Below are 15,255 nucleotides of genomic sequence, written 5' to 3'. Positions count from 1 at the left end.
CATCCTATCTTAGATTGCAATGTTTTGGCTGACCGCTAGGTGGCACTTCCATTGCGGCCGGCGTAGATTATGTAAATGAGCTTTTACGACGATTCCCGAACGTACGCGAGCCCGCCGCAGTCGATTAACGTTGTTTCCGTAAGGCCTTAGGCGGCCTAAAGTTATTCCACCTATGAGGTGGAATAACAATGTTAAAGTATGGCCGCCGTTCCCGCCGCAAGGTTCAAATTGTTTACGTCGTTTGCGTAAGTCGTCGGCGAATCGGGAGTTACGTCGTTTACGTCCGCGTCGAAATCAATAGGCCCGTACGGCGTCCTTAGCTGCAATGCGCACTGGGAAATGTAGGCGCCCGGTGCATGCGCAGTACGAAAAAACATGAGGTCAAGCCTCATTAGCATTAAACACGCCCCCCCCCAACCCATTTGAATTAGGTGCCCTTACGCCCGCCGTGTTTACACTACGCCGCCCTAAGTAAGGAGGTAAGTGCTTTCTGAATCATGTACTTTCCTCTCTTAAGGCGGCGTAGTGTAAACACGCTAGGCTACGCCGACCTATAATTAGGCGCCCCTACCTGAATCTACCCAAAAGTTACCAACACCCAAAATGCAGTGCCCACGAGGGTCCTTCATACTATAACCTTTATGTGAATCGCACCACATCCCTGTGCAATTCTCATACGATTTAGTCTGGTGCAATTTGAGCCATTTAATTTTGAATGCCTTCGACTGACACTGCAAACGCATGCACTTTTTCTTTTTGTAGCTGCACTGCACCTGGATTGCATGGTCGTTTTGTACCATGTGATCTGGTACTGCACTATTTACGATCCTTGGGGTCATTAGCTTTGTATTGATACCAGCAGAAGATCACACAGAGTGATGGCAATGCGGTGTGGGAAATGCACAGGGATCGCTGTATACATGTGAACCTAGGCTTACCTGTTTGTGTTAGCATTGTGTATCATAGAGCGACCACTAGGAGCAAACATACCCAGCAGGCATTCATAACACTCCTGACACACCGTGTGTACACTCTATGGCACAGCTTCCGGTGTTGTCAGCAGTCTGTGCTATGGAGGACGTACTTGTCTATACCCCTCCCTAGGGGGGCGTGCTCTTTGTGCCGTTGAATAAAGTAGGCGTTGTTACTCCACTCTAGCCCTTCCCACGGGGCGTACTCTATGTACTAGTCGTCGATGTGTGGGTGGAACTCGGGGCTGGCCCCTCCCGGAGGGGGCGTATTGTATGTATTATGGAAGGAGGAAGAGGGCGGGGTTATGTCCCGGCTCCATCATCAACAAATCTCGTCCGTCCGGATTTATGAGCCGCATTGAAAAGTAATTGTAGAGCGTAGAGGAGGTCCGCACCGGGCACCATCGCCAGCCTGGCCACTGCGCATGTCCTCTCTGGGAGTACAGTCCGGTGTGAGTGGTGACAGGTGATCCCTGTACTATGACGTCCCCGGACTCTGATGGTAATATTTCCTGTGTATTAGGGTCATGATGTCATGAATTACACATTGCTGGATTTCTTTATTTCTATTAGGCTGCATTCACACCTGAGTGACATGCTGTTTGGAGTGACAGCCCATTGGTGTAAACAGGTTGCCTGTCATGTGACAACGCGCCAAAGAAGCTCCCAAGCTCCGCCCAATGGTAACACACTTTGTGACCTGCATTCAGGGCACCTTTAATATTGGCGTCACAAGTGCGTTTTGGTGCGTTTATGGTAACGCCGGCAGAAAGCGGTATTTCTACCCCCATTTCTGTGTCACTCAGGTGTGACTGCAGCCTTATTACTAGGGATGAGCTTCGGCGTGTCCGCACAGTGCACGTGCAGAGCCCGCCAGGAAATCTGCACGCCGCTGCGCTAATCACGGGCAGAGAGACGTTTCCTGATGCTCGGCTGCGTTTTGGTGCGTTTATGGTAACGCCGGCAGAAAGCGGTATTTCTACCCCCGTTTCTGTGTGACTGCAGCCTTATTACTAGGGATGAGCTCCGGCGTGTCCGCACAGTGCACGTGCAGAGCCCGCCAGGAAATCTGCACGGCACTAATCACAGGCAGGGAGACATTTCCTGATGCTCGGCTGCAGAGATTGGGAAATGTCTCCCTGCCTGTGGTTAGCGCAGCGCCGTGCACACTTCCTGGCGGGCTCTCTACATGGACTGTGCCAACACACTCATCCCTACTTACTACCATCAGGGGGATGATGGAGGGTAGTAGGTGCTCTGATCACTGTGATTTGGTAATCTAGATTACCAAACGTTTTGGGACACCTGCCTTTACACACACATGAACTTTAATGGCATCCCAGTCTTAGTCCGTAGGGTTCAATATTGAGTTGGCACACCCTTTGCAGCTAGAACAGATTAAACTCTTCTGGGAAGGCTGTCCACAAGGTTTAGGAGTGTCTATGGGAATGTTTGACCATTCTTCCAGAAACGCATTTATTAGGCCAGGCATTGATGTTGGACGAGAAGGCCTGGCTCACAGTCTCCATTCTAATTCATCCCAAAGGTGTTGAGGTCAGGACTCTGTGCAGACCAGTCAAGTTCCAACACCCCAAACTCGCTCATCCATGTTTTTTTGGACCTTGCTTTGTGCACTGGTGTGCAGTCATGTTGGAACAGGAAGGGGCCATCCCCAAACTGTTCCCACAAATTTGGGAGCATGAAATTGTCCAAAATGTCTTGGTATGCTGACATCTTGAGAGTTCCCTTCACTGGAACTAAGGGGCCATGCCCAACCCCTGAATAAAACAACCCCACACCATAATCCCCCTCCACCAAATGATTTGGACCACTGCACAAAGCAAGGCCCATAAAGACATGGATGAGAAAGTTTGGGGTGGGGGAACTTGGCTGGTTTGCACAGAGTCCTGACCTCAACCCAATATAACACCTTTGGGATGAATTAGAGCGGAGACTGCAAGCCAGGCCTTCTCGTCCAACATCAGTGCCTGACCTCACAAATGCAATTCTGGAAGAATGGCAAACATTCCCATGGATACACTCCTAAACCTTGTGGACAGCCTTCCTATAAGAAATGAAGCTGTTGTAGATGCAAAGTCAATATTGAACCCTACGGACTAAGACTGGGGTGCCATTAAAGTTCATGTGTGTGTTTAAAGGGGTTGTAAAGGTTCATGTTTTTTCACCTTAATGCATCCTATCCTATGTTTACATTCCTTGTAATAGGAATAAAAGTGACTAAATTTTTATTTTATTTTTTTAAGACGGTGTCGAAAAAAAAAGTAAAATAAATAAGATTTTTTTTTTTAAAGGGCCCCATCCCGACGAGTTCGCTCGCAGAAGCAAACGCATATGTGAGCAGCGCGCGATCGGTAGAACGAGAGCAATAATTCTAGCCCTAGACCTCCTCTGTAACTCAAAATATGCAACCTGTAGAATTTTTTAAACCTATGGAGATTTCTAAGGTAAAAAGTTTTCCGCTGTTCCACGACTTTGAAGCGTGACATGTTGGGTATCAATTTACTCGGCGTAACATTATCTTTCACAATATAAAAAACAGTGGGCCAACTTTACTGTTGTCTTATTTTTTTTTTAATTAAAAAAAGTTTTTTTTTTTTTTCCAAACAAAGTGCGCTTGTAAGACCGCTGCGCAAATACAGTGTGACAAAAAGTTTTGCAACGGCCGCCATTTTATTCTCTAGGGTGTTATAAAAAAAAATATATATATATATGTTTGGGGGTTCTAAGTAATTTTCTAGCAAAAATAAACAGTTTTTAACTTATAAACACCAAATCTCAGAAAGAGGCTCGGTCCTTAAAGGGGTTGTAAAGGTTCGTTTTTATTTTCTAAATAGGTTCCTTTAAGCTAGTGCATTGTTGGTTCACTTACCTTTTCCTTCAATTTCCCTTCTAAATGTTTTTTTTCTTTGTTTTCTTTGTCTGAATTTCTCACTTCCTGTTCCTCCTCAGTAAGGTGTTTAGTAAGCTGTTCTGACTGACTTTCCACCGCTCGGATGATGGTGGAAAGCTTTCTGAGGAGAAACAGGAAGTGAGAAATTCAAACAAAGAAAAAAAACATTTAGAAGGGAAATGGAAGGAAAAGGTAAGTGAACCAACAATGCACTAGCTTAAAGGAGTTCTCTGACCTAAAACTTTTAACCCCCGCTGTGCCCGGGCTGTAAAACTATACAAAATAAACTTTCACTTACCTGCCTACGATCCCCCGTTGTTCCGATATCGCCGTCCCGTTCTCCGGTCTGTTCCACTTCCTGCGGGTCGGTGACTCACAGTGCGCTCAGTCTATCAGCGGCCACAGCAATGTCCCGTCGCGGCCGCTGATAGGCTGAGCGCACTGTGAGTCACAGACCCGCAGGAAGTGGAACAGACCGGGACCGGAGAACGGGACGGCGATATCGGAACAACGGGGGATCGTAGGCAGGTAAGTGAAAGTTTATTTTGTATAGTTTTACAGCCCGGGCACAGCGGGGGTTAAAAGTTTTAGCTTGGAGAACTCCTTTAAGGCCCCGTACACACGACCGAACATGTCCGATGAAAACGGTCCGCAGACCGTTTTCATCGGACATGTCTGCTGGGAGCTTTTGGTCTGATGTGTGTACACACCATCAGACCAAAATCCCCGCGGACAGAAAACGCGGCGACGTGCGCGAACCAGGAAGTTCAATGCTTCCACGCATGCGTCGAATCACTTCGACGCATGCGGGGGATTTCGGTCCGATGGTTTCCAAAAGTTTCTTAGCATGCTAAGAAACTTGTCCAGTGGAAACCTGTCTGCTCGGCCGTACACACGGTCAGACATGTCAGCGGACATGTCCAGTCTTGTGTACGCGGCCTTAGTGGTTAAAGGTAGGCGTCTCAATACTTTTGGTAATATAATGTACATACAGGGGGTATAGCAGGTTATGGCTGTCGGTGTTATCTAGTACAGTGGGGCAAAAAAGTATTTAGTCAGCCACCAATTGTGCAAGTTCTCCCACTTAAAAAGATAAGAGAGGCCTGTAATTGTCATCATAGGTATACCTCAACTATGAGAGACAAAATGTGGAAACAAATCACATTGTCTGATTTGGAAAGAATTCGACGTCAGATTAGCATACAAAAAAAAAACGTGTGTACCGGGCATTATAGAAGAAGATACGGGTCTGTGAGAGCCAGAAATCTTGCTTGTTTGTAGAGGAGACCAAATACTTATTTTCCACCATAATCTGCAAATAAATTCTTTCCAAATCAGACAATGTGATTGTCTGGATTTGTTTCCACATTTTGTCTCTCATAGTTGAGGTATACCTATGATGACAATTACAGGCCTCTCTCATGTTTTTAAGTGGGAGAACTTGCACAATTGGTGGCTGACTAAATACTTTTTTGCCCCACTGTACATACACAGGGGGTATAACGGGTTATAGCTGTCGGTGTGATATGGTACATATGGGGGGTATAGCGGGTTATAGCTGTCGGTGTGATCTGGTACATACACATGGGGTATAATGGGTTATAGCTGTCGGTGTGATATGGGGTATAATGGGTTATAGCTGTTGGTGTGATCTGGTACATACACATGGGGTATAACGAGTTATAGCTGTTGGTGTGATCTGGTACATACACATGGGGTATAACGAGTTATAGCTGTCGGTGTGATATGGTACATATGTGGGGTATAACGGGTTATAGCTGTCGGTGTGATCTGGTACATACACATGGGGTATAATGGGTTATAGCTGTCGGTGTGATATGGGGTATAATGGGTTATAGCTGTCGGTGTGATATGGTACATACACATGGGGTATAATGGGTTATAGCCGTCGGTGTGATCTGGTACATACACATGGGGTATAATGGGTTATAGCTGTCGGTGTGATCTGGTACATATGGGGGGTATAATGGGTTATACCATCAGGCTTCTGCCAATCAGTGCCCATCCCCAATGCCTGCCAGTGCCATCAGTGATGCATATCAGTGCCGCCCATCAGTGCTGCCTACCAGTGGCAATCATCAGTGCCACCTTATCAGTGCCCATCAGTGAAGGAGAAAACTTACTTATTTACAAAATTTTATAACCGAAACAAAGAAAAAAACTTTTATTTATTTATTTTTTTAAACATTTTTGGTCTTTTTTTATTTGTTGCACTAAAAAAATAAAAATAAATAAAAACCCCAGCAGTGATCAAATGCCACCAAAAAAAAGCTATTTGTGGGAACAAAATGATAAAAAATGTGTTTGGGTACAGTGTAGCATGACTGTGCAATTTGTCATTCAAAGTGCGACAGCGCTGAAAGCTAAAAAATGGCCTGGGCAGGAGGGGGTGTTAGTGCCTGGTATTGAAATGGTTAAAGAGGAAGTAAACCCTGATGGGTTTTACTTCCTCTTTTTTTTTTTTTTCCTGCAAAGAAAAGGCATAATGGGCTAGTATGCATCACATACTAGCCCATTATGTGGGACTTACCTGCAAACAAAGCCCAGGTTGTCCCCACATTCATCTTTGCCCTTCTTCCTTCCTTCCGGGGCCGTGGACGCTGGCCAGTCACACAGAGGGCCATTTCTTCACAGCGCATGCACCCATGACGTTGGCACAAAAGTATATGGTAAATATCTCCTACTCCGTGCAAATTTAGAAGATATTTTCAGTACCTGCCTGAAGTTCAGAGTGAAGTCACCCAGCAAGTTTTTACTTCAATAGACAACTCCTGATGAGTAATCATTTATTTACTCATGAAGATTTTGCTTTGCCAACGAGCCAGTCTAGCCAGTCTGGCATTACAATTGTAGTTAGGGGTCAGATTTAGGCTCCATTCACACTGGTAGGACTTCAAAGTTGTGCCAGCTTTGGAGTGCTACTTTGGTGCAACTTTAATGCAACTTTGAAGCAACTTTGGATGGATGTGACTTCTGTCCCTCTGCAAAGTCGTACCCACTGTTGCATGTAAAACTTTCAAGTATGATTTTTATGCAACTTTTGAGGGTTACCATTGATGTATTTTGCCCTCAGGTTGCACAAGGGTAGTGCATGAACTACATGGAAGTTGGTATGACTTTACTGATTGGGTGTTCTTACAAAGTGAAGCTTCACCACATTTACTAAGAAAAATCAAAGCAGCTGCACTTGCAGAATGCGCAGTCTATTTGCCTTTAGTAAATTAGTACCATGGTATTGTATGGTTTGAGCCGCCAATATTCGTTTTTAAATACCGTACAATATACCAGTTTCCATTATTATATATTTTATATTCTTTTTGTATAGAGAGGGGGCTCCTTCTGTCAGGGGGGCCAGAACAATTGCCCCTTATAAATTCAGCATTGGTTGTGGTCCAACGTTATTGAGTCTTTCTTATAGTTTTCACCAAAAGAACAAATTGTCTTTTATTCCCTCTATCTTCCTCCTAGCTCCTGTACTGGGCTTAGCTGTCATGTTAAGCATTGTTTAGGAATTGCTATGTGCTGTCCTTAAAAGTGGCTGTAAACCCTCCATGTTTTTTCACCTTAATGCATCCTATCAGGGATGGACTGGGCATTGGGAATACCGGGAGTTTCCCAGTCAGCCGATGGCTCAGTGGGCCAGCTTCAGTGACAGCAGACCGCTGCCCCCCCCTCCGCTCCTCTGTCTCTCCCTCCCCGCAGCGATCACCTCCTCTCCCTCCCCGCAGCGCTCACCTGGGGGGGGGGGGAGCAACAGAGAAGCAGGGACAACGACAAAGGAGCATGGGGGGGACCAGAAGAAGCACGGGGGAGGGGACAGACAACTGACTCAACAGCTATGGCCTGGAAGTATCTTACTTCTGTCTAATCTTGTCCCATTAGGGGGGGGCACCGAACTGATTCTTTGGCCCGGGTGAAATAATGTCTAGCTTCCCCACTGGTACTGCCTATAAGGGTACCAGTACCAGCAGTTCTACTCTAAAAAAGTAGAACGGCTGGTGGCTAGTGAAGGGGGCCGGGGGGGGGGGGGGGGGGGGGAGTTGTCTGGCTGCCATGGGAGAGGCCAGTCTGGATGAAATCCAGGGCCAAAATTTTGTCCCAGTCCAGCCCTGCATCCTATGCATTAAGGTGAAAAAACATCTGACGTTTAGTGGCCCCCCAGCCCCCTGTTTTACTTACCTGAGCCCTGTAAAGTCCTGTGTCGAAAACGAACTGATATTTCCCGGGGGTTCTCGACTATTCATTGGTTAGATTGATAGCAGCGCAGCCATTGGCTCCCTCTGCTGTCAATCAAATCCAATGACACGGCACTAGGGGGCGGGGCCGAGTCCTGCACTCGGCGACTATGAACGCCGGGAGCGGGACTCGGAGAGTGCTTCCCATTGGGAGCTATCTAATGCGGGAAGGTGCCGAGGGAGACACCGGGGGACCCCAGGAGATGACGTTCGGGGCCACACTGTGCAAAACTAGCTGCACAGTGGAGGTAAGTATGATTTTATATATATATATATATATAATATTTTTTTTTAAACAAATCTTTAATTGGAAATGCAGATAAGTAAACATCCTGCCGACCAAGTTTTTCACTGAATCAGAAGTACACGATAGTTACCTAGTTTACATAGTAGGTAAGGTTGAAAAAAGACACAATCCATGTGTGTGATTATATGTCAGTATTACATTGTATATCCCTGTATGTTGCCGTCGTTCAGGTGCTTATCGAATAGTTTTTTGAAACTATCGATGCTCCCCGCTGAGACTACCGCCTGTGGAAGTGAATTCCACATCCTTACCGCTCTTACAGTAAAGAACCCTCTACTCTATTTTTTATCAGAAATATTTAGAAGAATACGTATCGGCCTAAACTGAGGGGTAAAAAAATGTGTTTTTCTTAGGATTTTTTGGGGATGTTTATTATAGCAAAAAGTAAAAAAATATTGCATTTTTTATCAAAATTGTCACTCTATTTTTGTTTATAGCGCAAACAATTAAAAACCGCAGAGGTGATCAAATGCCACCAAAAGAAAGCTCTATTTGTGCGGGGAGGATGTCAATTTTGTTTGGGAGCCACGTCGCACGACAATTGTCGGTTAAAGCGACGCAGTGCCGAATCGCAAAAAGTGGCCTGGTCTTTGGCCAGCCAAATGGTCTGGGGCTGAAGTGGTTAACGTAACCCTACTTGGTGACAGGTTCTCTTTAACTGATCAGAATGCAATGCATTTCCTATGACTTGTTTATTCATTTAAATGGATGAAATACTTTGCAATGTATTATAACCTTTTTCTAATCATCGTACTGCCGCGGATTCTGCCAAAGGTTAAAGCGGGGGTTCACCCTTAGAGGGCACTTTTCCCCCTTAGATTCCTGCTCGTTATTACTAGGGGAATCGGCTATTTATTTTAAAATATGTGCAGTACTTACCCGTTTACGAGACGCATCCTCTCCGTCGCTTCCGGGTATGGGCTTCGGGAATGGGCGTTCCTTCTTGATTGACAGGTTTCCGAGAGGCTTCCGACGGTCGCATCCATCGCGTCACGATTTTCCGAAAGAAGCCGAACGTCGGTGCGCAGGCGCAGTATAGAGCCGCACCGACGTTCGGCTTCTTTCGGCTACGAGTGACGCGATGGATGCGACCGTCGGAAGCCTCTCGGAAGGCTGTCAATCAAGAAGGAACGCCCGCTCCCGAAGACCCATACCCGGAAGCGACGGAAGAAGATGCAGCTCGAAAACGGGTAAGTACTGCACCTATTTTAATATAAATAGCCGATTCCCCTAGACCGAACGAGCAGGAAGCTAAGGGGAGAAATTTTTTTTTTTTTTAAATGGGTGAACTCCCGCTTTAATGATATGGAAATGGATTGTTAGTGGATGCATTATATTTACAATGCCTCATTTTGCCTCAAAAAGGTTATTTCCCACATTAAAAGTATTAATGTGTAGACCTTTATGTATTATTTCAGTGTAACGTGATGCATTGATTTGGTATAATACATTTCCTGTGTCTATTTCCAGTGTTGGAGGAGCCTTTAGGCAGCACAAATGCGCGGTATAGGCCTTTGGATGGCGGTCATTCAGAAGAAGACGTCTCTCTGCTTGAGGAGAACAACGTAAAGCATTATTATGGCGTCAAGCCTGTGGACCACTTTAATGGAACTTATATTATATTCTTCCTGCTTGGGGTGGGTTCCTCACTTCCTTGGAATTTTATTTGCACCGCAAAACACTATTGGATATACAAACTAAGGAACTGCACGGATATGCCGGTGGTAGAAACGCCCAGAGCTTCAGACTTGAGTGTGAGTAGAATTTATTAAACTTGTTCATTTTTAATACATATGTAACTCCAGGTAATGTACTGTGTATACGAGTTTGTTTATTGCATATACATACTTGTCTTACTGGTAGAGTAAACTTGTCACCAGTTAAATGTAGTTTGAGCAAGTCATTAAAAATGCAAAGGCAGGCGTTACCAGCAGTGAAAATCGCATGTCAGTGTGACCAGTAGATCTAGAGAGAGAGTCATCTGAAATGATGTGCAGATCCTGACATTTCTTGTACATTTTTAGCTCGATCCCGTCCCCAAGCCTCTCTAATGGTACTTTAACCACTTCAGCCCCGGACCATATTGCTGGTCAAAGACCAGAGCACTTTTTGCGATTCGGCACTGTGTCGCTTTAACTGACAATTGCGCGGTCGTGCGACGTGGCTCCCAAACAAAATTGGCGTCCTTTTTTCCCCACAAATTGAGCTTTCTTTTGGTGGTATTTGATCACCTCTGCGGTTTTTCGTTTTTGCGCTATAAACAAAAATAGAGCGACAATTTTGAAAAAAATGAATATTTTTTTTTTACTTTTTACCATAATAAATATCCCCCAAAAATACATAAAAATTTTTTTTTTTTCCTCAGTTTAGGCCGATACGTATTCTTCTACATATTTTTCGTAAAAAAAAAAAAAAAAATGCAATAAGCGTTTTATTGATTGGTTTGCGCAAAAGTTATAGCGTTTACAAAATAGGGGATAGTTTTATGGCATTTTTATTAATACTTTTTTTTTACTAGTTAGGCTGCTTTCACATTGGGCAGTGGAGGTGCGGTGATGGTATAGCTGCGCTATTTTTAGCGCCGCTAAACCGTCGTATTTACCACGATATTCGGGCACTAGCGGTGAGGTTTTAACCCCCGCTAGCATCCGAAAAAGGGTGGTATTACCGCGGTTTAACATTGATTTCAATGGGAAGGCGCGGTATAGGAGCGGTAAACACCCCGCTCCTATACCGCTCCAAAGATGCGGCTTGCAGGACTTTTGGAGCGGTCCTGCTACCGCACTGCTTCAGTGTGAAAGCCTTCGGGCTTTCACATTGAAGCCTGCAGGGCATGACTTTTTAATGCAGTATAGCAGCGCTATTTTTAGCGATGTACCGCATGAAAAACGCCTCAATGTGAAAGGGGTCTAATGGTGGCGAGCAGCTTTTTTTTTTTTTCTGTACTGCGACATTATGGCGGACACTTTTGAAATTTTTTTGGGACCATTGGCATTTTTATAGCGATCAGTGCTATAAAAATGCATTAATTACTATAAAAATGGCACTGGCAGGGAAGGGGTTAACACTAGGGGGCGGGGAAGGGGGTTAAGTATGTTCCCTGGGTGTGTTCTAACTGTAGGGGGGGTGGACTCACTAGGGGAAATGACTGATCGCTGTTAATACATTGTATGAACAGACGGTCAGGCATTTCTCCCCTGACAGGACCGGGAGCTGTGTGTTTACACACACAGCCCCCGATTCTCGCTCTGTAACGAGCGATCGCGTGTGCCCGGCGGTGATTGCGACCGCCGGGCACACGCGCGGGAGTCAGGAGCGAGCTGGGGGGCGCACCCCCAATTGGCTGCTAGGAAAGATGACGTATAGCTACGTGCTCTCGCCCAGCAGAGCTGACCTGCCGCCGTATAACTGCGGCGGCTGGTCGGCAAGCAGTTAATGTTAAAGGCAACCGAAAGCTGCTCATAGACGGTTTTAATCTTGGCCGGTTCAGCAGGGACTGGCTGAGATTTAAACCATGTATGGGCAGGCTGAATGTATCCAAGTTGGTTGATCAACTCGGGTGCAACCAGTCTGCCGGATTTTACATACAATTAATCACTGTGTTCTCTCAGAGGGGACAGCCCCCCCCCCCCCCCCCCCGCTGGGAGAACACAAGAGCTGGGTGGGAGGGATTCCACTATTAACACTGAAGCCCCGTACACACGGTCAGACATTTGTCAGACCAAAATCACATTGGAATTCCATTGGACTCCAACGGAATTCCTCAGAATTTCCGATGGAAATATTTTGATGGGGCATACACAGGGTCAGAAATTCTGATGGAAAAAGTCCATCTGACTTTTTCCATGGGAAACTCCGATGGTGTGTACGGGGCATGACTGCATTGATGGGGAAACTGAGCGATTTGCTTTCCTGTAACCCATTGTTGCAGGGAAGAAAATCACTCCGTCTATGGCCAGCTTTAACCACTTCCCGACGGCCGTACGACTATTGACGGCCGCGGGGTGGTTCTAAATCTCTGAGCCGCCGTCAATTGACGGCAGCCCCTTTGCTCGTTCCCCGCGCGCGCTCCCGAGCGCGCAGCGGGGAACTGCTGTGCTGGCCGTGTCCCTTGGACACAGCCAATCACAGATCGCCGTGAACGGCCAATCGGAGCGGCCGTTTCCTAGGCGATCTGTGCGGCCAATGAGAGATGATCTCATATGTTTACATATGAGATCATCTCTCATTCCCGGCTCTCGCAGACAGCGGTGCTGTCAGGGGAGAGAGGAGACGAATCTGTGTCTCTTGTACATAGAGACACAGATCGGTCACCCCCCCCCAGTCACCCCCCTTCCCCCACAGTTAGAACACTAATTAGGGTACACATTTAACCCCTTCCTCACCCCCTAGTGTTAACCCCTTCCCTGCCAGTCACATTTATACTGTAATTAGTGCATATTTATAGCACTGATTGCAGTATAAATGTAAATGGTGTCAAAAGTGTCCGATGTGTCCGCCATAACGTTGCAGTCGCAATAAAAATCGCAGATCGCCGCCATTACTAGTAAAAAAAAGAATAATAAAAAAATAATAATTCTGTCCCTTATTTTGTAGGCGCTCTAACTTTTGCGCAAACCAGTCGCTTATTGCGATTTTTTTTTTTTTTTTTTACTAAAAATATGTAGAATACGTATCGGCCTAGACTGAGGATAAAAAATATTTTTTTTTTTTTTTTAAAATTGAGCCATTTATTACAGCAACAAGTAAAACATTTTTATTTTTTTTTCAAAATTGTCGCTCTATTTTTGTTTATAGAGCAAAAAATAAAAACCGCAAAGGTGATCAAATACCACCAAAAGAAAGCTCTATTTGTGGGGAAAAAAGGACGTCAATTTTGTTTGGGAGCCACGTCGCACGGCCGCGCAATTGTCGGTTAAAGCGACGCAGTGCCGAATCGCAAAAAGTCCTCTGGGCAGGAAGGGGGTTTAAGTGCCCAGTAAGGAAGTGGTTAATAACTGGCTGGTGGGAAAGGTGGGCTCAGTTTTTTTCTTTTTTTGCAGGATCAGTCATGATTAGTTTACAGTAATGATGCCTGTCTGTGGATAGGTAACCATATGCTTAGTTTGAATTGCCCAGGTTTACATCATAGAACACCAGCCAAACTGTTTGTATCTGAATTGGTTGTGGTTGTATAGTTATTTATTTTAATTTTAACTACAGGAAAGTCTATAATAAGGCGTACCTGTAGGTAAAAAAAAAAATCTCCTAAACCTGTATGATTTAGGAGATATTTCCCTCGCAATGAGCCACTGACTGCAGCGGCGCATGCACACAGGGGATTCTCAGCTGAAACCCCGGAAGACTCCGGACCTTGCCGGAAAGTGCGCACTGGAGTAACGACACAGCGGCTCCAGCCACTCAGAGGGCTGGAGCCACGATACCTGGAAGACACGCCGAGGCAACATGTCGGCTACATCGGCGTGGAACGGGTGAGTTACTGACGCCTCGTTTTAAGGTAAGTATTTCATAATGAGCTAGTATGCGGTGCATACTAACTCATTATGCCTTTTTTCTTACAGGGGTAAAAAAAAAATCAGAGGGTATACAACCGCTTAACCTCCCTGGCGGTGTTCCCGAGACTGACTCGGGGTTAGATTTTCCTGCTACGATCGGTAACCCCGAGTCAGTCTCGGCTCGCCTCGCTGAATCCACAGGCACTTTTTACTTACCTTGTCCCTGGATCCAGCGATGCCACCGCGCTGTGTGAGCGAGCGGGACCTCGCTCGATTCACATAGTGCCTCCGTGTGACGCCGATCTCCGTTCCCTGCGACGTTACGACGCACGGGGACGGAGAACGGCGCCAAATTCAAAAACGTAAACAAACACCTTACATACAGTATACTGCAATCTTATAGATTACAGTACTGTATGTAAAAAAAACACACCCCCCTTGTCCCTAGTGGTCTGTCCTGTGTCATGCATGTCATTTTATATAATAAAAACCTTTTTTTCTCCCTGCAAACTGTAGATTGTCCATAGCAACCAAAAGTGTCCCTTTATGTCAAAAATAGTTTTAGATCAGCTAAAAAAACAGCGATAATAAATTATAATCACTTGCAGAATTGTGCGATAGCGATTTGTGGGGAAATTTGTCATAAAAAAAAAAAAATAATGACAGCAACAATTCTGCAACTGAGCAAATTTCAGTGATTTTAATTTGATTACATTATTGAATAACTTTTATTATAATTATATTATTATTTGTTATAATTATTTATAATTATTTATTATATTATAATTTATAATTTTGTTTTTAAAAAAATGTCATACCCCAGATGCCTATTAGAATCTTGTTTGGTCAGATTTAAGTGAGTTATTCCTAAGAATTATAGGCCTACAGTATAAAACGCCAAATTTCCTTGCAAATAATGGTACCGCTTTCAGCATGTTTTTTCTGAAAGAATCATACCGCCAGGGAGGTTAAAGCTCACAGCTACATGTTGACACTCCTTGTTCTGTCTCAACTAACCTTTTATGCAGTGACATAACTTTATAGATATCGGTCTGTCTGGACCACCCTTTGTCAACCCTTTTACCCCAGAAGAACCCCGAAAATAGTTTTCAGGTCTCAGAGTTAACCTTACTGAATCCTGTCCCCTGGGGGAGATTTCTCCTTACATTGGTGATCAGGAGAGACAATGTAACCCTTCCAGCGGTGGTCATAATGCCACCCTTAAAGGTGGCTAAAATCATTGGTGTCATGCTTTGGCCCTGGCACTATCCAAGCACCACCAAATAGGAGGCTAATCTGCTACATCTAAAGGAAC

At 45.2% G+C, this 15,255-nt stretch overlaps 1 protein-coding gene across 1 annotated transcript in view; it reads left to right on the top strand.

The window, feature by feature from the left end:
- Nucleotides 1–1,240: 1,240 nt before the first annotated feature.
- The window catches only part of SLC29A3 (solute carrier family 29 member 3), a 103,086-nt gene continuing 89,071 nt past the window's right edge, over nt 1,241–15,255 (top strand). The window contains exons 1-2 of the mRNA XM_040320487.1: nt 1,241–1,473; nt 9,916–10,199. Coding sequence (XP_040176421.1) covers nt 1,452–1,473; nt 9,916–10,199 — 306 coding nt within the window. The 5' untranslated portion in view covers nt 1,241–1,451. The remainder of the gene's footprint in view (nt 1,474–9,915; nt 10,200–15,255) is intronic.

Source organism: Rana temporaria, chromosome 8 (assembly GCF_905171775.1).
Source record: "Rana temporaria chromosome 8, aRanTem1.1, whole genome shotgun sequence".
Classification (NCBI taxonomy): domain Eukaryota; kingdom Metazoa; phylum Chordata; class Amphibia; order Anura; family Ranidae; genus Rana; species Rana temporaria.
This window is presented reverse-complemented; position numbering and strand designations above follow the sequence as displayed.